The sequence below is a fragment of the Aythya fuligula genome, chromosome 12 (genome assembly GCF_009819795.1).
Source record: "Aythya fuligula isolate bAytFul2 chromosome 12, bAytFul2.pri, whole genome shotgun sequence".
NCBI classification, from domain to species: domain Eukaryota; kingdom Metazoa; phylum Chordata; class Aves; order Anseriformes; family Anatidae; genus Aythya; species Aythya fuligula.
In genome coordinates this window covers 18,042,783-18,066,689 of record NC_045570.1, presented here as the reverse complement: position 1 = coordinate 18,066,689, position 23,907 = coordinate 18,042,783, and the positions used below count along the sequence as shown (strand labels likewise).

General features: G+C 46.7%; 2 protein-coding genes across 2 annotated transcripts in view; both read right to left on the bottom strand.

Annotated features, from left to right (window-relative positions):
- The window catches only part of USP10 (ubiquitin specific peptidase 10), a 50,116-nt gene extending 48,452 nt beyond the window's left edge, over positions 1–1,664 (bottom strand). Inside the window, exon 1 of the mRNA XM_032195496.1 lies at positions 1,575–1,664. Coding sequence (XP_032051387.1) covers positions 1,575–1,595 — 21 coding nt within the window. The 5' untranslated portion in view covers positions 1,596–1,664. The remainder of the gene's footprint in view (positions 1–1,574) is intronic.
- Positions 1,665–9,253: 7,589 nt separating this feature from the next.
- KLHL36 (kelch like family member 36) lies at positions 9,254–23,669 on the bottom strand. Its single transcript, XM_032195721.1, has 5 exons — positions 23,612–23,669; positions 22,756–22,837; positions 17,384–18,457; positions 16,362–16,519; positions 9,254–9,892 (listed from the first exon to the last, which is right to left on the bottom strand). Exons 2-5 carry the CDS (start codon positions 22,813–22,815, stop codon positions 9,337–9,339), a joined length of 1,848 nt encoding a protein of 615 aa, XP_032051612.1. The 5' UTR covers positions 22,816–22,837; positions 23,612–23,669; the 3' UTR covers positions 9,254–9,336.
- Between the last annotated feature and the right edge of the window lie 238 nt (positions 23,670–23,907).

The window sequence follows — 23,907 nt, the reverse complement described above, 5'->3', positions numbered from 1 at the left end:
CTCACAAGATGTAACTATCTATCTTTACCTATGGTTTGATTTAAAAGAGTACATACTGCAAGTTACAACTAAAGATGAATGTACAGCCTACTTTTAATTACAGCTTTGCAGTGCTTCACCATAAACTAGATCATCAGCTGAACTCTTTACTTTTTCATTCCAAGGTACAGCAACTTAATTAAGTACGGACACAGAAATTGCCTTTATTCTTCTAAATCAAGACAAAAGCTGCAATGAAGAACTCAGCCTTATCAAACAGACTGCATGTGCTGCTGTCTAGTACTAGAAGGGAAAGGAGAGAGTCAAAGAGCTTGACACGACATCTTTTTGTTATATACCACGTTCTCTACATCATCAATTAGAGCAGTCGATGTGCAAAACCGAGTTTCCTCCACTTTGAAATAAAAATTGAAGGATGCCAAATATTGTAATCCCAGACTACATGACTAAATTTGAAACAAACTCCTGAAATACAACTGCACTGTGAACATCCGCATCAACAAAACCAGGTCCTGCTCTCTCTCAAGCACAAAAAAAATCCCATGGGACAAGAAATATCAGGTCAGTTTTCACCAATCACAAACTTTTCTTTAAGGAAAAATCATAGCACCGCTAACACGCACCTTTATTACGTGTGCGCCTTAATCACCCTTTGGAAGAAACAGAGTACAGGATAGCACATCACCTTGTTTAAAACAATTTTCTTTTTGTTTTTTTCCCACCAGAGAGTACACTATTTGTTAGCAAAACTATTTTTTAACCCCAAGTTTCCTGAACTTTATTTTTTACTAAAACCAAAGTTGCATCAAGTTTTGCAAATGCACAGCGCAGATCCTGCCTAGCCTTTCCACTACGAAGCGTTTGGGGAGCGAAAAAAAAAAAAAAAAAAAAAAAAAAAAAGAAGAAAACCCTTACAAAGGCCACTCTGAACTTAACCCATTGAGCCACCGCCGTGCCTCGAGCACACGGGGCTGAGGCTGGGAATGGGGCCGGGGCCGGGCGCTCCCCGCCCAGCTGGGGCTGGGGCCGGGGCCGGGGTTGGGGCCTCTGTGCCCGCGTCCCCACGCCTCGATCTTGCGACACCCGGCCCTTTGCACCCCGATGGGCGCAGCCCGGCCGAGAGCCGTGCCTGGAGGAGGGGGGAGGTGGGAGGGGGATTCCTTCCCGGCCCCCTTCACCGCCCCCTTGTTCCCTTCCCATCCCGGAGCGGCTCCCGGCGCCCCCCTCCCCACCCCAAATCCCGCCCCAAATCCCTTCCAGCCCTCCGCTGGCTCCTGGAGGGGCCCAGCAGTCTCTCCGACCCCTCCCCGGGGGCTCCCTCAGGCCGCCCCTTCCTCTCCTTCCCCCTCAGGGCCCCCCGCCGCCCTTCCCCCGAGCTCCCCTCAGCGGGGCCGGGCGGTGGCGGCGGGACCCCCCCCCCAGCAGCGCCCCCGCCAAGCTGCACAATCACCGCGGGCCTACTCCCGGCCGCCACGCTCCCCGCTCGCGGGGCCGGGCCCGCTCTCCTTTACGGAGAGCCAGAGGAAAAGACGGAAACCTCCTCGGCCTGCCCCGGAGGGCCGCGCTGAGCTCACCTGGGCGCTGTTGAGCGCCATGGCGCCCCCGGGGAGCTCGGCGTCCGCCGTGCGCCTCACGCCGCTGCCCCCGCCGCCGCCATCTTCTCGCTCCGCACGCAGCGGGCGGGCGGGCGGCGCGCACTGCGCGTGCGCAGCGGCTCCTGTGGCGGGGCGGGAGGGAAGGGGAGGGGAGGGGGGGTGGTGGCGCCTCTGCGCCTGCGGAGGGAGGGGGCGGCCCTGAGGGGGATGGAGGAGGGGGGTGCTGAAGGAGTTTGGGGGTTTTAGGGGGGGAAGGAAGCCGCCTGATGGACGTTTTGGGGGTAGGGGGATGGGGGGAGGCAGGTTGAGGCGGTGGGGGGATGCTAGAAAGGTTCTCATCCTGCTCTGGAGTGGTTTAGAGCGGCTGTGGGGAGATCAGCATGAGGGGATGAGCGCCTCATGAGGGGTGAGCCCCTCATGGGCAGCCCTCAGCTCATCTCCGTGTGGGAAGGAGCCAACATCCATCCCTGCTGGGTGACCCAAGAGAGGCAGCAGGGTCCTCCGCCACCCTGCTGCTGAAAAACCAGGGGGATGTGAGCTGCCGGGCTGCCCCACACAGGACATGGCTCAGTGGGTGCTGTTGGTAGTAGGCGGATGGTTGGGGCAGATGATCTCAGAGGTCTTTTCCAACCCTAATGAATCTGTGATTCTACAATTCTATGGTTCTATGATCTGTAACCCACTGGGGTTCTTGCCAAAGGCCACGTGCATGATGTCACCCCAGCAGGTAGGCTGGAGGCAGCCACCACTCGAAGATGCAAGGGCCGAGGGATCTGGCAGCGAAAAGCCTTGCTCCCGAGTAGTGAGAAGGGAAATGAGGGCAGCACGTGTTTGGGGAAAGAAAGTAAAAATAAGTGACTAAGCCAATCTCATGATTTTGGGAGGGCTGAGTCATGAGTGGATGCTGAACCCCCCATGCAAGAGCCCATCGAATTAATCACTGATACGCTCCGTAATTTTTTCCTTAAATTGCAGGACTGCAAAAGTCTGCTTCAGTTGGGGAGGAAGCATTAGGAAGAAATTTAGCATGCCTGAAAGTTGAAGAGAAGAAAAGGGAGTAACTGAGTTTGGCAGCTCAAAGAGGATGTTCACTGGAAACACAAAGACTTCACCCACCGCATTATCGGATAAGGACATTTGCCTTTCATTTTATGAACTGCAACACTTTGTCTGTGCTCGTGACAGTAATGTGAGGAGCAGTAGATGATTTTCTGTATCGGCTTTTGGCCTTTTAGTCGACACACCCTGCTGCCACTCCCTTTCTTTTGTTTCTAGCAAGTGTTGCTCTTCTGTCCTAAGGCAGAGAACCGGCAGTGAAAATGGCTGTTTAATATTAAAATAGAAAAACAAAAAAGGGAGAGAAATGTATAGGGTTTTTGCATATAGCATTTCAAATATCTGAAACCCTCTCTCCCTTCTAGAACCTAATTTACAAGGTAAATAATGGAGTGAAAACCCTGAAGCGGCTCATCCATCTGAAGGCAAAATTTCCCTCTGCCCACAACACTGCTTAAGTAAACCGACTTTTTGCTGGAAAGGTTGCCCTTTCAAATGGCTGAAAATACAAACACGCATAGAGCTTCCCATCTGGAAACCAGTTACTTCACATACCAGTACTGCTGAAAGCCATAGCTGATGATGGAAACCAACCCGTGGGCAGAAAGGATGTTGCTGTCTCACACTTCAGCAACATCTAAAACACCTTCAATTTTATCCTGTCTTAGTAGAGTTTCATTGTAAAGACTGTTACAACTTCACCACGATGTTTTGTAATAATGTAAGTTTTGTAAGCTCTATGGTAATAGCATGCTTAGAAAGAAATTTCTACCTGCAAAGAGTTTCATCCTCAGTTCTGCATTATCAAGAACAAATGAAGGCTATGGCTGTGTAAATCAGAAAGAATCGTCTAACATTAGCTGGAGACCTGAATAAAGTACTCCAGGTCGCCTTCCTCTCACTAACTGCTGGAATTGTTCTTACCCTACCGTAAATGCTTGGGAATGGCTTATTCTCCCATTCCTTACTCCTCATGACTTCACAGGATCAAAAGACCTGTGCACATGACAGTGCCCAGGAGGTGAAGGATTTGCACATCTGACTTCTCCACACTGAAGCACCTGATGGGACCCGCACATCCATTCTTTCAGGGACTGAACATCTTCCTGGAGTGCTGCATGAGTTAGTTGATCGCTGTGGAAGGTTGACTGATGTCCATGTAAAGCTCCCCTGTAGTGCTAAGAGCTTTAGAAGCTCTAGAGACTTTCCTTTGGAGATCGAGAGCTTTCATCCCAGTAGTTTCTAGGTACAATAAAGGCTTTGCTATTCCTCCAGTTATTCTGGTAATAGGATTCAACTGGAAATTAAAAAAAAAAAACTCAACACAATGTGTTGAGGGGACTAAGACACAAAGCTGGGGTGGCTGCTGTGTGTTTAAAGAAAAATCAGAAATAGTAAAGCATCAGGAGTCTAAGGGACCATACTGGTACCAGCTTCGTGCCTGCAGTGGCACAGAAACAGCATAGGGAAGGAAGCTCTTTTAGTTCCATCTACCCAGACACACGCCATAAAGCACTTAAAAGAAGCAGTCGTGTCTAAGACTTGCTTAGGTCCTCGTTGTGAAATCCCTCTTGGACAGCTGCTTGCACAGCGGACAGTGTTCTGCTGGATAGTTGCTCCCGGGGCTTTTCCCAAAGCCTCAGACTTTCAGAGCTGAAACCTGTGCTGAACGATCGTAAGCTCTGACCTTTCCGTGACCTAAACTGCACAGGCCAGCACCAGGCATCCTGGATTTACCAAAGGAAGTCAAGGGAGCAGCTGGAACGGTTGTACAGGTGGAGCAGCACAGGACACCGATAGGAGGTATTTTATTCCAAAATAGATTAACGAAAACCCGATTTTCTATTCCTAAACTTTCTGAAAAGCTGTGAAAAATACGTTTAATTTGTTGACGGAAGGCACTTTAGTGTGAACTAGTTCAAGTTAGCCTGCAACAAATTTCAAGCCTGGACAGGTCTCTAATAGATCATGTGGATGCTTGACTCCACATACTTAGCGTTTCAATTATCTACGCAGACCCTTTGGCTGAATTATCTGTGCCTTTTCCAACCTTATCTCAAACACGAGCCATCTCTCATGCAACTGTACATTTCAGGGCTGCAATCTCAAAAGAACCTGCAAGTCTCTCTCACCTTCCGTTCACATTCTGTTGTCACTGAACTAACTCATCATGATAAAAAACAAAGGTGTATTTTGGTATTTTTCTCCCAAAGCTATCCAGAGCTTCAGAGAAAGGCCATGCGATGCTAAATAAAACATTTGGTATCAGAAACCTGCTACTGGGCTGCGTCTCTCATCAGTCAGGGAGTTGCCAGAAGGGAGAAGGAACCGTAAGGAGCTGGAGCTTGTGTACACTCGAACTTGCATTGCCACCCGGGCTGGGGGCGCACCTGCACTGACCACAGGGTCCAAAGACAACCCGAAGCCGTAAGTTCATGAAGCCATAATCAGCTCTGAAACAAAATAACATGCAAGATTGGTTGTGCCACCTCTTCTTCCATTGAAACTTACTGCTGAGATCTTTAGGATGTATCAGCAAGTTAAGAATCACAACTGGAATCCAGATTTTTTTCTGCGAGTTAAAGCACTTCTCTGAAACAGTACTAAAGGCTAATTTCTTCCTCTAAATTCTCTAGAGGTGAGACCCTTTGCTGTCACTCAAGAATACTGAATCCTGAGGAGCACACAGAAACCACCAGCGTCTGGAAGAAAGCGGTCTGATCTCTCACAGAGAAAAGGCAGACACTCAGGCCCATTATTCTTAATTTAAGACTTCAACCTGAAAACAAAAATATTTCCTGCTTCTTTCTCAAGCCTTCAAAACAACCGCATCTCACGCTGTGGTGTAATTTTTCCTCGGGGCGTCTCAAGGGATTTGGGTTATCTAACGCTAGCGGTAGAGGCGCAGCTCCCCGATGTGCCGATGCCGAGGCGCACGCACGGTGCAAGTGTGGGACGAGAGGAGCTGCAGTTATTGGTAGCTGTGTCAGGTAAAACGAGCTTTCCGCAGAATTTGGCAGCAGGAGCCTTTTTGGAAATGAGGTAGAGCAGCAGCTATTTCTCCCCAGGGCAGGAAGAGAGCTGCGCTTCCTGACAAGAAGCAAAGCACTGTACGAAGCGTGGGGATGAAGGCTGAGGAATGCACAGGTGCTGGGCTGACCCTGTAAGTGCAGAGAGCGGAGGGAGGCGCCTGCTCCCTGTTCCCTTCACCCTCATTGCTCCCAGACAGGCCTGTCTGGGCTGTAAGAATCGAAGCAGACATCCCTCACACCTCTCCTCCCTTTTGTTTTTGCTAAATTGCAGCACCCTGATTTCATGAAGCTGTTTTGGACCTGCTGCTGCCTAATATGCCACTGCCCTGTGAGCGATGCTGAGCCACGGCCGGGGCACCCAGAGGGGGCTTTTGGCAGTGCTCACTGCCCCGGGACTCGGAGGTGCAAATGGCAATCATCTGTTGCTTAAATAATGGAAAAAAGCTTACAGCAACAACAGGTACAATACCCTGGTGGCCTCTAATAATGGCAGAGATGTCACACACTCACATAGCCTTTGGTTTTGGAAGGATGATAACTGGACTGTGAAAAATGAAGCTTACTTTGTTGAGAACTGAGGTTATATTTTGCCTGTGTGATTAAGTTTCATATTATGAAGTCCTAACTGTGTTTACCTACTCCCCATTAAACCCTTGAAAATCACTATGTTTAGCTTCTGCCTTTTGTAACATTTCCATCATGATCAATGCCACCTAAAATAATTATAAAATTACTTCTTTCCAATTTCTCAATAAGGAAGACATCAGTTAAACTAATACACAAATCAGGCAGTGATGAATATAATATTCTAAACTGGATTTATTTGTTCCAGGCATTAATGTAATACATAAACACATTTAATGAAAAGGGGGTAGGGAGGGAAGGAGGAAATATAGTAACAAGTAACCCATTAATAAAAACAAAGCGAGTCTTTGAAATTTGTTTTACACTTACACATGAAAATGTCCCAAAAAGTTAAGTAGCTGTCAGTCAACATAGCAAGGATTTCAGATATAAAAAAAACAAACAAAAACCAACTCGTTAACGAGTTTGTCATAACCAAATTTTTTTTTTCAATTTTAATTTTTAGGATTAAAAAAATGAATATCAATTACCTCATGCAGTGTACAAAAGCTTTAAAACAAATCCATTAATGCAAATGAGACCAATTCCTTCAGCTTTTTTTTTTTAAAAAAAAAACTTAAGGAGTTTCCCAAAATTCATTTCAACTCTTTTTTTAAATCATTTCTTAGCACTGAAGAAGACACCTGTGACTTCCTTGCACTTGAAGTTTGTTCAGAGGTACCTCTTCCAACACAAATAGGTTCTTGCAACGTGAGACTTCTCTGCATTACAAGAGGTTCAAATGATGGTAAGTGCAAAAATGTTCTCTTAGTGTTTTCCAATTAATGAGGTAAATAGTTGCCAAAATAAAAAAAAAAAAAATACAACCTTAAAAAAAAAATTGGGAGGGTAGCAGGATATTAGCAAGGTATCAGCCATATGTACACCAGGTGGAAAAAGGGGCAAATGTGAAATACGGGGCTATGGCGCGCAGGAGAGAGGTGCAAGAAGGACTGAGAAAATAAGGAATAACTACAATCAATTGTTCCCCAGCAGAACTTTAAATCAAACCACTCAGCAGATCCCCAATAGCTGAAAATAAACCGTGTTTATTAGCGTGTCTGGCGAGCTGGGCTGTCAGTGCAGAGGCCGTCCGCTAGTTACAATTATAGCTGACTGCCTGACAATGCTGGGAATGCAAATGCTGCTCTAACAGCTGCACTACATCCCAACCAACTACACAAAGACTAAAAGATCCATCAAATTAGGAGTTCCTGACAGCAACAACGGGGCCACAAGAATGGAGCGGTAGCCTCTGTAGTAAATAATATAATATATGGCAAACAAGAGACTGGAGTTAGCAAAATGCATTATAAAAAAGTATAAAAGTTTTTAAAAACTTTCTAAAAACTTATTTTGGGGAAGGGGGAATCTTAAATCTGTGGCCTGGCATTATTACAGTAACTGAAGTGGTTGTATCAGATTGCTGGTGATTGACTCGTTGTGAACAAGACGTGCGTTTGTAAAACGCCCCAGGGTGAATGCCTGCAAGCTGGCCAGACAGTCGGGGAATTTTAATATCTGCAGCAGAATCAGCTGTGTTTGTAGAGGGTGAACCAACACTTGGGGCAGAAATCTCTTTACTTGGTATGCAGAGGATAGTGTGACACAGGATCTAGCAGATTTTAGTTTGGTCCTGCTGTCTGGATCCCAAGCATGGTCCTGAGCATATTTTAGATTTCTTCCTTTGGAACCCACCTCGCTGGGAAGGGCTCTGTCGTATACCTGATGGCCTGGGGTTCCCACAAAACCCATTAGAAAAGGCTACTCTCGTGAGAAGCCAATCTGAATTTGAAAAAGGAGGAAAGCAGGAGCGACTAGCTCAGGTAGAAAGTGAGTTGCTCTTCCTCAGGATTGCTGAGCCCCAATTAATCATCCTGGTTAATCTGCTGCTTGACAGCAGACAAGTCCAGTACGGGCCCCTGCTCCCACTGGCTAGCAGCTGTGACCTCTGCGAGGTCCAAGTTAAATGAAGCAAATCCCAGCTTGTACAGCTGGGCAGGGCTGGGGAAGGACATACTCTTGCTTCACACTTAGCTAAAGGATCCTCCTGCCATTTCCCTACCCTCTGTACCCCATTAAAAGCAAACCCCAAACTCATAGCGAGCTCTATCGGTTCCGTCTGCTTTGAAGCTCAAAGCAAACCGTGCTGTTTCCATCCACATCCTCAAATCTTGTTTCAACTTCTTTAAAGGGGTTCCTCTCCCTCTTTCCAGGGCACATTTTAAAACCTAAAAAATTCTCGCTATTGTGTCTACATACGGAAAGTGTTGCAACGAGGGATACAAAAGTCACGTTGCCCCCTAGATTTCAAAGCTCACCACGCTATCAGTCCGAGCCCAAATAAGCCCCAGCTATTCTCTGGCCACACAATAAATAAGACCCTCTTGATCTTAAGAGCACAGTGGAGTTTCTTGTGCTCTGAGCTGATCTGACCTGCATTCACCTGAAGAATATTTCCTTTGAACACTCACATGTTCCAGAAATCTGATACTAACAACTCAAGGACGTATTGGAAATGGACTTTAATGTTACAAAAATTCAAGACTTACAACATCAAAGATGTTTCATTTTTTCAGAGCAGTTCCTTCCAAGTTCCTTTGAAACGCTCTGTAACTTCCAACCGATCGCTTACTACTCTGCCCCTCCTCACCCTTGACATTATCATCTCAGCCAAAGATTCAATCTTATTTTAAAAATGTCAAGATAATATGACGTGTGTGGAAATGCCATGAACCACAGATGTAAAAGCCTAATCCTTAACATTCAGGAGATCAGCATAACCTCTTTTGCCACGCCATCCCTTATACAGTAGGAGGGACTTTTTGGTCTTTTTTGTTTTTTTTTTGCCTTAAACATGAGCTTAATCCAAAAAGCACATTCAACTGTACATATCTGAGGCTTCAGAAGATGTCTTCCCCTCCCACCCCCCCATTTAAAAAGAAGAATAAAGAATCAAGGTTAGAAAGAAATGATAAATACAAGGTTCTTTCGGGGTCCACCACCAAAGGGTGGTTATCCAGAAGTAGTCATCTTCCTCGATCTTGATGCTTTTTTGTTTTTGTCTTTTTCTTTTTGTCCTCTGTTTTGGGTTTCAACGCACAGACGCACGCGGACACACCAGCGATCGCTTTGGGTAGATCAGTTCCTTTGTACCACTTATTTTTCTCCTTATCATAAACCTGGACCGTCTTGGAGAAGACCGTTTCTTCCCAGCTGTAGCCTCCAAGTATATAAATTTTGCCTTCCCAAACAGCCACCCCCGACTCACTGTTAGCTTGCAGCAGAGGAGCAACTCTGGTCCACTGGTTACACTGCGGGCTGTAGGACTCCACGCTCAAGATGTCAAAACGGGCCATGGTTTCTATGTTGTCGTCGCTGCCACCGATGGAGTAGATGCTGTCCTGCAAGGTGCACATGCTGTGCCAGCCCCGGGCAGTGATCATCGGCCTCTTCTCCTCCCAAACATCCGTGCGGTAATCGTAACACAGCAGATTTTTTCTGTAGGGGCCAATCTGGTAGTCGTGGCCTCCCGAAATGTACACAAATTCCTTGTAGACTGTGCCGGCGTGGCCATAGGTAAACCTGGGACAGGCAACAGAAACAATCTGACTTAGTGCTGGTGGATTTCATCCAAATACACGAGCATTCAACAAGGACTGGTACTAAAGAAGAGAAATAAACAGTAACTACAGACAGAAGAATTCCTAAGCTGCTTAGTTACCCAGTAACTACTCTTATTCACGCTGCTTCACGCTGCTCTGCAGAGTGTGAAGGTTTGACAACCACTTTTTAAGGCATCCTCTTCATACCTGGTCGCTACAGAGAGCTAAGGTATGACAACCAGTTTTTAAGGCACATCCTCTGCAGTGTGTCACAGAACAGAGGTAACCCGGAGGTGCCATGGCCTCCACTCCCATTTTCCTGCTCCAGTGCTTGGGTTGGATCAGTCTGAGAGTGCCAGAGAGGAAAAAATCCACATCTCAGCAAGGGGTTCTATGACAGAAAGAGGAAATAATCATGACACCTCTCAGACTTACCGGTAGCCATTAACCAAGAAAAAACAGCAACAAAACCACTGTTGCCGTCCCCTTTCACAGCTTCAAGGGTCATGAATCGTGTTTCTTGCCCACCAGTGTTCAGAGCACCAGGTATTTACGGTCATGATACACACAGTGTCCTTTTTGTGTGCCATCCACTTGCTCTACCACTTCTGCTACACAGGTGATAACTTCTCTGGTCACCCCATGACAAAGGAACAGACTTTAAGCAGAGATCACATTTCAAATAAGACAAAATGAGATGGCAGAAGCCAACTTCATGCATGCCGTTTCCACAGGGCAGAGAGAAAACCTCTTCGATATATAATAAAGGCACTACAAACCTAATTGTTGCGGCTGTTAACTTCACACTAGGGTATTTCTGACTGAGACCTTTTGAGCTCTTGGAACACTAAGGGAAGGAACAACCTTGGCCTCCTTGAAGATACCCTTCCTGCACATGCCTTTTTTTCTCCTTTTTAAAAGGAATAGCACCAGCCACAGCAAACTGGCTCACACATTGACACAAAGAGCCCAAACAATTTAATACCCACAGGGCTGCAGAGCAACATACACTTCATGCTGCGCTCCTGAGCCTCTGCTACCATCCTTTGTAGTCAAGGATTCAACAACTCAACCTCTATGGCAGAGAAACCTACGTTAGCATTACTAGAGCCTGGAATGCTTTTGAACTGTGCCTGAACACGCTCAAAACTCAATGTGGATAGAACCTTAAGCTGTTTTCATTTCGTACTGTAATAGTTCATCTCAGCTACACAAACTGTATCATAACTGCTTCAACAAAGAAGTGCCAAGCACTTTTGTGCCAGGAGAAAAGGTGGAATAGAAAGAAAACCCACATTTACCCTGAAAGCATGATACTTCTGAGAAAAGCTAAGATGTTTATTATCCTGTATGCCTACCAAGGCTTCTGATCCTTGACCAGTGTCTGAATCAGATATTTTAACAAGCTCCTGCTACAAGAAACAGAAAAAAACCTTGACACACTTGGCCTAAGAACGCTGAGTGGCCAGGACAGGCATTGCAGCTACAGGGGCTGAGCACCATCCCTGGAGACCTTGAAGAGACAACTTATGCTGCTTCTTAGCCACTCAGAAAATGGAAAAAAAAACAACAACAACAACAACAACAAAAACTAAAAGGACTAAGGCATAGTTATGAAATCTTAACCAAAAAGGCAACTCAGAAATTCCACAGCTCACAATCTGCCTACCCGTGGAAGAATGTAACTCATGCCTGGTGTGCCTGTTTGACGTGAAATTCCCTGAGCACGTGCCTGCCTGTTTTGGCACCTGCCAGAAATGCTGTGGCAGGTGTAGCGTAGAGAGATGCTGCTCTACCTTGTTTGTGGTCCCTTAGGGACGAGAACTGGGAGCATAAGTCTGCAGAGGCACACAGGCAGGTTGTCTTTGCTTCTTTATGTACACAGCAAGGGGTCTTAAAAGGTAGAGTACTTATCTGGGAAGTAAGGATGGACAACGCTTGAAAACTAGCAAAAACAACAACAAAAACCACTCCCACCACCAACATAAAGCATAAGTTATGAAAAACTCCAGTGACATTTAGAGAAGTAGACTAAATATTTTCCTCCGCTACCAGGAAAGAGAATTCTCTCCACATAAGCAAGCAATAGGCACTCCCTCTCAAGCACAAACAGCCTAGCATAAACAGCCTCAGAAAAAGCCCCGATGCTTTTCTTTTTCCCCCTCAATCAATGGGTATGTCCAGCGAACAGCAATAGCTATGACAGCAATTGGAAAGAGGCAATCATATCTGGAGCACAAAATTGCCCATCAAGTTGTTGTTTTCCAATACAGGGAGATCACCTGGTGAAACAGGCGAGAGGTGTTTCACTCAGCCTCATTTCTGAAAAGCCCATCCACGACTGCACATAGCTGGCTTCACATTAACAGAAAACTGCACAAAATATAGTGTGCAAATTGAAAAAAAATCAGTAAGAATCCTCTAGATAAGCCCTGTGGTTTGAACAGCAGCATTTCCAAACCTGCAACAGAACAGGATGTGTCAATACCACAGGTCCAGAAACCCACTGACAGAAAGCAAGGAGCATTTTGGCAGCAGCAGCTACAGGAGTGGCCAAAAAAAATACTAGATAAAGGCATTAAGGAGAACGAGGTTTCAGTTCAGAATATCTATTAGAGTCAACTGCCAATTTTGAATTACTTTCCCAGACATAATGCTGCAAAAATTACAGCTTCTGTCACAGGGACACCATTCAGTGAGCCCCAGAGTATCTGGGATTTATTTTCTTAAGCAGAAGAAATGCCACACGTGGCCCAGCCCGATAAAGCTTTGGGAATCCCCAGTTCCAAGCAAAGTCCTGGCAAGCTGGGCTTGCTCAGAATCCCGATGTCCACCTGTTGCAACCCAGCGAGATTATTCGTGACACGACTAGCAGAGCAGATACCATCGTTTGTTAACCTGCTGCAACACATTTCCTTACGCAGCTGCCGTCAGTTGTTCTGCCAAACTTTCACCTAGGGCCACTCCATTAATTTCACTGATGTCTGCAGCAGGCTTTTTCAAGGTCTGCTCAAGAATACGTTGCACAAACTTCTGCTCAGCCAAACCTGGACTCACTGCTGTTCCCTTCCGGGCTAGAAACTACGGCAGCAACTGCTCCCAACGAGCCTGGGAAAGTGGCTAAAAAAGAGAGGACGTCTCCTAAGAATGGGAAAAGTATTGCACAGCCAAGGCCCTAATGAGCAAAACGCTTTTAGCAGACTTCGACCAGGTCTCACTTGTAGCAGACTTGGACTGTGTGTGTCGTTGAGTTGGCTTAGCTAAAGTTTTCCACGTTAAGCATCTGCCCCAAGATGCTGTGCTTTCCTCTCCGGTAAGACAGCACTGCTTCAGTCCCAACAGCTCAGCTCCTTCCAAGAATTTGGTCAGGGAAACAACATGGTATTTTGGCCCTGTCGGGGCAGGGAGGAAGAAAAGAGGGAGAAAAAGAGCCTGAAAAGCTCTTCCTCAGATGAGCATTTCTGTTCCTGTGTACAGCTCCGTGGATGCAGAATCAGGCAGTGGACAGGAGGGCTCTGTGTCAAGGCTGCAACCATCACTGTTCCCCTGAGAATCTTCCCACCCAAGGCAAGCTATAACCCTTGGAAAAAAATCATTAAACCTTTTCTGCATGCTCAGAGTAGAATCTTTAACAAATGTAACCTCTGAGAGTCCAACACCACGCAGCTCAAACCAAACTATGTAAGACAACTCCCTAGAATGACTTAACAGGAGCCTTTTGCTCCAGCAACTGCCTGGAAAACTACTCCTTGGCTTAGCACAGCCAGAGAAAAAAAATCCAGAGCCGTGGGCAGGGTGCCTGCTTCTGGTGGCCATGCACCTAAGAGGACAAAAAGCTGCACATGTTCTCTTCAAAGGGAAGATGACAGAAGAACGCAGGAAACCAAAAGGCTGTATAAAGACGTGTTGCCTGATCAGACAATTGGGATGCAGAGGACTGGAACCTCTAAGTTCCTCTATGCAAGGAGAAAAGACTCACTTAGATCTCAGCTGGGGAAGATCACAGAATGGTTTGGGTTGGAAGGGACCTTAAAGATCCTCAGTTCTACCCCTCTATCACGGGCAGGGATCCCTGCCCCAGCCCAGGCTGCCCAAACTTCATCCAGCCTGGCCTTGGGCGCTGCCAGGGCTGGGGCAGCCACTGCTTCTGGGTAGCCTGAGCCTCACCACCCTCAGAGTAAAGAGTTTCTTCCTAACACCTAACCTAAATCTACCCTCTTTCAGCTTGAAGTCATTACCCCCTGTCCTATCACTACATGCCCTTATTAGAAGTCCCTGACCAAGATGTCCTTTGGGTTAAAAAAAAAATTGAGGAACAAAATCATATGATGGGAAGGAAAAGAGAAATCATATTGAGAACGTGCTGAAGGGAAGACAGTAGCACCCAGAAGCAAAACCAGTGTGTTTTCTCCAATTCTGAGCAGAGCACAGAATTCTCTCTCATCCTTCCACTGCTCTCAGCAAATACAGCTGAAGTACATCAGCAAAGGACTGCCCAGACCCCTTCCAGCAGCCAGCCACACCTCTCCGAGCTCCAGCAGCATTTGCTTGTCTTTCTGTTTCGAAACGCTTCTTTTTTGTTGCTCACCTTTATGCTGATTTTTGCCTTTTGCAACCTGCATGAAGTTCTTGCCACTTTATTCCTGCTGTGTAGAAGAGCAGTGGTTGCTAACATTGTATTGCCTGACAGAAAAACTCTCAAACAGGAGAGTACATTTAGATTTTCAGCCCTCTCTAAGTGTCCATTAAAATCTAACTTAAGCCATATTAACATGCAAGAGAGCTGCTACATGGGAAATTGGGAAACCAAACAGTTCCCTGTGCAGCTGCACAAACACCTGAGCTGGCACAGGGGACTGAGCACAGGACCCAGACAGAGCAGGCAGGAAGAGAGGACACAAAACCATTTCTTTGGGATGCAGCAGTAATTAAAAATAGTTGCTGTACTACAGCCTAGCTCTGCAGTTTAAATCAGGTGATCCAACATAAGTGGGGTCTATGCAGGGGAACTTTTGCCAATCTGAGTGGATCAGCTGGGCAATTTAATGAAAAATTCACACACTGAGAAAGCAAAGTTCATTTATAACTGCTGCAGCTGCAAAATTCCCAAAGCCAACACCAAGATTTTGGAAGGAACACAGAGGTGAGACTGCCCCTTTTCAGACAGCCAGCAGCCTGGCCAGCTCGGGCCAGCCACACGAGCTTCCCCAGGACCATTTATACACTGGGAAAAAGATATCCTTACCTGTTCTAAAGTGAGTGTTTTTTCTAGCAACATAGAAATCAGTCAGGTCACATCCACATTTCTTTGAAAATGCTACCAAAAAAGCTGTGCTACAATTTCTGTGAGTTGTTACCAGGCTCTCACAGCCCATCCCAATTAACAGAAGGGCTTAGGAACAAAAGATTCTGTCATACACAGCTTCCCTGGAAAGAGCGTGGCGTTTAGCCTCGACTGTTAGATCTGCCTGTGTGAGCAGAAAGAAAAAGCATCCTGCTTCTTAAGAGCACTCGAGCCCAGCTGTTAGCCTGGCTCAGCCTCGCATTGCAGCACCTGCCCAAAATAGAACTGGGCAGCAGGCTTCTGTGCCCTCACTGGCTGCCTGTGGCTCTGCAGCTAAGGGAACGAGGGAAAAAGCCCCGAACTCTAAAATCACACTGCAAGCATCTCGTCAGCGATCCTGACAAGAAAGCAAGCAGTGCTGCTGAAGTTGCAGGCATGATGCAAATACCATCCGTATAGCCAATGTCCCTGTCATTTTCAAGATTAAAATATTACAGAATCTGAAGAGCTGTTTGCACATGGAACTCTGTCACACCATTTTTACCACTCAGATGTTGATTCAAGATAGGAGCAATATCCTGGGCTGCTGTCACTTACAGCAGGAGCTGCAGTACCAAAGCCTCTCTGAAGCAGAGCAGCTACGTTTTAACCCTGACTGCATTTTTGGACAGGGCACATTCGCTGGGGTTATGTGGTATTTGCAAGACAGGTAAACAGGATTCACTTGCAAAAGCCAACCTAAGCAGCCAAACAGACAAAAACACCTTACAGAATAACGATCACACCGAGGTGACAACGCAAGGCCAAATAAATTACAAAAGCCTTGGATCACCATCTCAACAGTGCCTCTGAAAAGACACAACTCCGAGTGACCTCAGGGAAAATATTTTGAGAACAGCATGGAGAAATTTCAAGGTCTCTTCCGTTCCATCCTTCAGATGTACCTCAGGACAGAAATTAAACCCAGTCAAGCTGACACGAAGCGCACTGCCTGGAAGAGATGGCTGCTCAAATAACCCCTGCTGATACGGTTTGTTACTTGCTGATAACACGATGCTGACAACATTTCTCCTTACTTCCCTCCGAGGGATACCCATTCATCAGCTAAGTCACCAAGCTCCCGCCACTGCCAGTTCTCAAACACCTTTCCAAATGCCCCCGTTACCTCGGCAAGCCTGCTATGTAGGACCACGAATCCTTCTGGGGGCTGTAGGTCTCCACAGAAGAAAGCGCCCCGTTTTCATTCCTGCCACCAACGGCTACCAGCATGTCGCCAATGGCTCCCAGGTAGAAATCTACACGACGCTGTCTCATGGAGGCAACCTGTCAAAAAACAACACGTTGACATCTTCAAGCATCTGGAAAGCAAGCCGACTTGACGTATATTCATGTCTGAGGATAGGATAGTTGCTTCTTCCTGTTTATTATTTGAGCTACTCGTTTTTATCTATCATATTCACAAAATACTGTTGTTTTTCCTGCAGAAGCATGTTTCATAGCACCCCTTGTCAAAAAAGGGGACAAGAGAAAGCATCTGAGAGCCAGGACACTCTATAAATGTCTCAGCGTTACACAGACCACCTTCCAAAACTTGGCAAGTAATGTACATTGGAAGCAATCAAAACCACAACTGAACTGCACAGGATGATTGGCTGGAAACGTAGGAACAATATAATATTTTACAGGTCCTGCACGGGCTGCAGGGTTTTACGGCAGGACTGTAAGTGGTAAGTGAATAACCTGTTCTAAGACAGAGCACAGAGACGCTTCACAAATGTCAGAGACATTTTCCTTTTGCATTAGACCCATTTTTGATTTAATTATGTAAGCTACTGCTTGGGAAAGATGAACTAAACAATCACCTCCAGGTTCACATTAGCACTATTCCCAGAAGTAATTTAAAGGGTTGCAGGTGGAGGTTGGCCAGGAGTTTTACAGTTCAGACGCCCACTTCCCAAGTGATGCTGAAAATCTCTCCCAAACTCTCGTGCTGCGTGCATAACTTAAGCATCCCCACAAGAGATTGAAGTAGCTGCTTCTCCACTTAGGTAACTCAATTTTCTGTTTGCAAGTGTTGCTGCCCGTTAGCTATACCTACACGCCAGCCCTTCCCTTCCATCAAAAAGGAAGAAAACACCCTAAACATCAACAACTTTAGGCAGAGAAATAATACAGCTTAAGTCTCACCTTTATCCACTGGTTACAGCGGGGATCATACCTATAAAGGAGATTTGAAGCTGCATCCCCTCCGTTGTCCCTTGAAAAGCTGCCCCCGGCTATGAAGATGAAGCCTCCCAGGACTGCAACGCAGTGGTGACTTCTCCTGGCTGGGAGAGGGGTCTCTGCTACCCACTGCCCCTTTCGCACATCCAGGAAGCAGGTATCGTCACTCAGTTCCAGGCACCGCTCGGAAACCTCCCCGCCCACAAAGAGCAGCCTCTCCTCGCAGGTCCGCAGAGCCGTCCGCTTGTTTTGCAGCACTGGCTGAGCGGTGACATTGTTGTGGTAGTTCACTGCCTCCTCTATAAACCCCTCACAGTTTGCTTCTTTGGGAAGGAGAGAGCACACGGCGGGCTTGACGCGGTGGAGGAGATCGCTTTTAGGTATCAGGGGGAAGTGGATGTTATCCAGAACCTGGTAAGCCTCGTTCTCCCTTTCCGGGTACTGGGTAAGCCACTGCAAGGCAGCCTGCAGCAAGTCATGCTCACACTCCTGCTGCACGTTGCTGCTGTCCAGGTACTGGCACAATTTCTGCAGGGAAATGTTCTGCAGGAAGTCTGGGGTGAAGGACAGCGTGCCGAAGTTCTGCAGGATGAAGGAATCGATGTAGGAGTCAAGGCGCTTCAGGTTGTAGATAGAGGCGAGCTCCTGCAGGTACAGGTAGTTCTCCTCGCTGACTTCATTCTCAAGGTACTCACAGCAGAAGTCAACCACCTTCCAGATCTGCAGCAGGTGAGCTGTTTCCAGCACGTAATCGATGTTGCCTCCATCTAAAGAGAGCTCACTGCCATAAAGGAAGTCCACCACTGCCTTCAGACCGATGTAAGAGGCTCCAAAGAGCTCAACTTCTTTTTGATGGGCTTCTCGCATGCCAATGGTGAACATGGAGTTGAAGTAGTCACTGCAAACAGCGAGGAGGTTCCGATGGGCAGGGACCCTCTGCTCATCCACCACAAGGACAATATCGCAGAAGAGGCCTCGGTGCCTCTGCTCATTCAGACTCTGAAGGACCAGACTAGAGTGGTCGTCCCATCTGTACACCTGGAATAAACACACAGGAGTACCACATGTTGTCTTCACCAAGATAAAAATCAGTGTTTGCAAAGCGTTTTCCCCTTAGATATATTCAAACAGAAGAAAAAGTTATGTTGTACACAAATAACAAATTCTGATTTGAAGCAATTGGCACACAACATATTACCAGCCCAAGCTCCTCACCTTTACTTTGAACAGCCTAAGCAGAATCTTCCCACTTCCTACTACCCATTTTTGATATAATTCACTCCTACTTCCTCCACCACACTGAATCCAAACCTCCTCCCTGATGATTTATACAGGCCGAGTTTTCTGAAACTCTTCCACTCATTGTCTCTCAGACATCTTGCTGACATTTCCTTTCTTTCTTGTCCCCCAAATGACTTCTTCACAACTAAGCTGCTTGCTAAGTATCTGGAGTGGGAGACACACGCAGAGCAACACGCCAAGTTTTCATTCAGCCCACGTTAGTGCTTTCTTGACAGCTACCCCCTCCTAAATCTTTTCAGAACTGTGCATTGGTGAACTCGTTATGGTAAAAGTCCTCTCTTTCTTTCCATATTATTCCAGACACACACACTGCATTCAGAAATAATAGCTGTTTATTTATGTGCTAAGCCACACATGTGGACGACTTATCCCCATAAGACTACTATGCGCTTCCAGAAGCCAAGGTAGTTTTTGTTTTAACAAATGCAACTAAATATTTTTCTTTTAAAGACAAGGGAAAATGCCTTTGGAATCCGTCTGTTGAGTGCCCTTCTGGGACCATTCTGGTCCAGGCATTCTTCCCCCTAGCTCTGTACGTGCCATGGAGCTTCTGAGGCAGCCAGTGGTCCCTCCTTTCTCACAGACTCATGTTACCAGCCTTAAGAACCACCAAAAGGGAGACGTCCTGTTACCCTTTGAATGTCCTGCACAGCATTTATCGAAGGGGCTGTTTGCTCCGGCATGTCAAGCAACACCACTTTTAGGACCATCCTACAGAGGGAATGGAATGCTCTATGGTACAGTCAGTTACCTTGTGATCTCTCTTACTAAAAGCCAGGTTAAGTTAAATGCAAATACATAACTTTAATTACCAAATCCAAAACAGACAGAGCTGCAGAGCCTGTAAGAACATGCAGAAGAAACCAAAGGGGGTGGAAAGGAAGCACACCTTTATATTGTACCAACAGTGGCTTTAAACAGCTCTGGTTGTAGGACTCTGAATCTTGCCCAGTTCTATACCTTCAGACTGCACTCCTAGAAGTAACACCCCGAAAAGGGGCCTCAGTCCATATCCGTACTGGAAACAGACACACAGATGGCCTGAGGTCTCTTCAAGCCTCCCAGACATTCAGCCTTTCCTTTCCCAGACTGCTGCTCCTCCCTTACTGCTTTAGAAGTCCTAAATATCCTTGGCGTTCCCAGCTTCCTGAGCAGAAAGCACATGATGATTTCTGTCTGGCTAAGCCATTAATGGCTTGGTTAAATCATGGTGAGACAACTTCTCTACCCACCTGGATGAGAAAAGTTCAAGTCCTAGAGCCAATTTTTTTTTCCCCTGCACGCAACCTCACTCTAGATACACACTCTGGGTTTAATAATTTGGTAATTGTACTTTTATACAACCAGATAACCAGGATTAACGTGCACAGCTCACCACTGTCCAGACATGATGGCAGCCAATCACCCAGAGCTAATACCAATTTTGAGAGCCTGACCTCCCACGTCTGCCTTTTAGCAGCTGGTAGTATACTGCCAGGCAGTCTGCCAACGATCAGACCCAAATTAATAACCAAATGTGCTGCAACAGAGAAGGTTCAGCCAGTGCAGAAACATTTCCATTCAGCAAGACAAGCTTCCACAACACGATGCATTACAGAAGCAGGCTTCCATAACAAAACTGAGCCTGTTCATTTACTTTGAGGATCAGGTTCTGAATTTGTAGAAAAAAAAAAAACAGCCCTTTGTACACCTGGCAGGCTCAGAAAGGACCTGCAGAGGACATGATTGTTCCCTGAGAGCTTATGCTTTCTCACCTTAAAGCTAGTCCTGTTCCCCACCCCAAAAACAACAAAAAACCTACTTAACATTTACACAGGAATTTGCATTTTCCACCAAACTGGAAAACTGCAGGGCCGCTTAATAATCACGCTGTATTTGTTGACACTTCGAGTCAGGAGGAAGTGCAGCATGCATCTGGGCCTCTGCCTGCTTCTCTGTTTAGACGCCGACTAGAAAGGAAGTTTTATCAGATGTAGCTTCCCAAATGGGTGCTCTTACTGTGATATCCAAGTGGCTTCTCTTTAGTTTTGCTTATGCTCTTTTCTAAACAATGGAGACCAAGCTGCCAAAAAGCCTTCTGCTGGCCTAACTTTGTACACGCAAGTACACAGAATTAAACCGATACAACTGAAGAGGCTTCAATAATTTTAAGTTTCCTGGGCCAAAACTCTTTAGTCTGCCTCATCATATGCCCTGAAATTAGGGCATAGACAACAAAGTAACCTCCACTGAATAATAAACTTGCCAGAGAGAAGTAACAGAGAAAAGTATGGGTTTTAAGGACTGTAAAGTTTTTATCTTCATTTTTCTTAGCTTGAGAAATGAAGATGCCACACAGTAGCCCAAGCAGAGCCCATGAGTGGAGGAGGTGGGAAGATGAATAAACGTGGCAGAGGACAAACCGTACGTTTGTGGCAACTGCGATAAAGGAGAGGACAACAGACACTAACTGACATCTCATAGCACCCTATTCCAAGCCTGACTCATAGGGCAAAGTCATTATATTAAACCAAAAACATCTTCCCTCTTGTCCTTGTAAGTGGCTGATCTCTCTCTAATATCCCCTGATACCACCATCGTGCATAACAAGATTACACCAGCCCGAAGAGCTGCCAGAGATCCCTGTTTACCTAACTGGCTGTGGAGTCAGCAGCATAATCCTGACCACAAATACATATAACAACTTGTACTCCTCAAATCCTTGTTGCCATGCAGAACTGCTGCTACTTCAGAAATCAAGCTTAAGACTACGCATGGCACTGGATGGACTCGGAATACATTAGCATATTTCAGCCACTTAGCACGTTCCTTCGTTCAGCGAGCAAATAACATAAGCTGATAGCTGCACATTCCAAAACCAAGACAATTTTTATATTAAACACAAACAGCTTTCTCAAGCTATTTATACTCCGTAGAACAGCTTCAGTATTATCTAGTAACTCTAAGTTTAACAGATAGTGACAGCTGCTGTCTTAGCAAGAAAATAAAACAATGCTGTCAAGTTAATTAATTTTTAATGTGATGAATTACTATTAACATTCAGAATAAACCACTTAAATGGCAGACAGGACCAGCACTCAGGGAAAGACTATACTGCTAGGGATGCTTTTAAAAATTAGTTCTGTTTACCTTTTATCATTTATTATTATTGCTTTTAAAATTTTAACTTCTTTTGGATTCAAAGATCCAATTTCTTTCAGATTGTTAATGCAGTACCACTGCTCCCAGGGAAGCAGAAGAAAAGGAGATCTGTCTCATTCAACTTTGATAAGACAGATACTGGCACTGAAACTCAGCTATTCTAGCAACTCTTGGTAGCACCAGGTTCGTTCTTTGCAGCACCTGTAACCTAGTGCTCACACTAGAGCTGAAGAGCAGGTGTCACTGGTATGAAATAAAGTGAACATCACAATTACTGCTTATATTAACATTTTTTAAAGCTCAGGCCATCACCCTAATTCTGGATGAAGGGTCACTTATGATGGCCTTCTGTGGATTCCCAATTGGGACCACAGTATTTTTCAGAGACCCCTTACGAAGAAAATTAGCCTCACAAATCCAAGAGAATATCCTGAGTTCACCAGAATTGCTACTGCTTATGGGATCAAGGCTGCTGATTTCTACAAAACATAGATTAAATCTGAAAAGCAATCCTAGCTTTGCTCCTATAACTAGCTTTGATTTTAAGAGATTTATCAATATGTAAAATTCCTAAAATAAACACCTCTCTTTTAATGACTGAAGTTTTGGTGTAGAGAAAATACTGTGCTGTGATGATGTGGGTTTCTTTTTTAAGTTATGAGTCATGATGAGCAGATGCCCATTTGCTGCTGCCTTTTTTTTTTTTTAATCACTAGGTAGCAACTTCTTATTTCAAAAATACGGCTGCAGGTAGACCAGGGTTTTTATACCTGCTTTTAAAAGCTCCGAATATTCGCCTTCCTCCAAAACTGGCCATCTAACAGAGAACCTTTCACCACTCTTGTTTATTTTTGCAATTTGTTTTTCAGTATGCAACAAGAAAACACACAGACCTTTGAGGATTCACTTATCTTGTGTGGGCGACAAATCCTGGTCTGCCGGGTTCCCTCCATGCCGGGCTGATCCGCAGTACTTCTAGAACAAAAGCCAGAAAGTTGTTAGCAGCGCACCGATCGTTGCAAGGTGCTAAAAAACCATATTGAATAAATAACAGAAAGGATTATGACAGACTGCAGCTTGAAAATGTTACGGCATAAAAAGCCAGGTGTTTTCCCTTCCCAGAGGGATGCTCACCCCTCTCTTCACTGACGTTTGTTGGTGTCAACAAGTTGGGGGTGCGCTAGGCTATCACCGAAGATGAGCGCGTGAAATATCGATGCCGCAGCTCGGCACACCTGGGTTAGCTCCTACAGCTTTGCCAGAGGCAAAAATCGCTGCTTTGTGAACAGTGCCACGCTCCGGACCCAGAAGGGCAGCTTCTCCTGGGGCACCCAGGGGCACCCTGAGGCACCCAGGGGCACCCACAACTTTCCGTGCCCTCTCGCCCCCAACCCTCGGTCCCCTCCCCACAAGGAGCTAACCCAGCCTCAGGCAGAGCCACCAGAGCTGCATCCGCTGCGGTTTTGTTTTTTGTTTGTTTGTTTGTTTGTTTTTTCCACGCCGTTTCAGCCACCGACCAAACGAAGGCGAGCGCAAATAACGGGGCTGCGAGGCAGGCCCCAGGGGGCGGCGGCAGCTCCTGAGGGGGCCGCTCCTGAGGGGGCCGCTCCCCGCAGCCCTCCCCGGCCGCCTCCCCGCCCAAACCGCGGCCCTGCGGCCGTTCCTGCCGCTGTCCCCGCAACGTTCCCCGCCCGCCGCGGCCCGGAGAGAAAGGGAAGGAAGGAGGGAAGGAGGAGGAAGGGGAGTTACCACAGCGCCGCGTCCCCACAGGCTGCGGGCGGCCCCGCCGCAGAGCCCCCCGCGGCGGCGGTGGCTGCCGCCTTCCCCCGGCCGCCCTGCGCGGCCATGGCTCGCCCGAGGAAATGCCGGCCGGAGGGAGGCAACGGGCGGCGGGGAAGGCTCGGGGCAGGGCGCTGGGAGGTGCCACGGGGGCCGGGCCACGGCTCCGCCAGCCCCGCGGCGGGGAAGGGCGGGCGGGAGGCGGCTGCCGGGGAAGGCGCCCCCCGAGCGGCGAGGAAATGGCGGCGGGGTCCCTGTGGTGCCGG

What these genes read in the sequence shown, in the direction of transcription:
- KLHL36 (XM_032195721.1), bottom strand. Translation starts at nt 22,815, where the DNA reads ATGGAGGGAACCCGGCAGACCAGGATTTGTCGCCCACACAAGATAAGT. An exon ending in AGATAAGTGAATCCTCAAAG is followed by an intron (nt 18,458 to 22,755) that starts GTCTGTGTGTTT and finishes TGTTTATTCCAG; the next exon opens with GTGTACAGATGGGACGACCA. An exon ending in GCTGTAACCAGTGGATAAAG is followed by an intron (nt 16,520 to 17,383) that starts GTGAGACTTAAG and finishes GTTTTTTGACAG; the next exon opens with GTTGCCTCCATGAGACAGCG.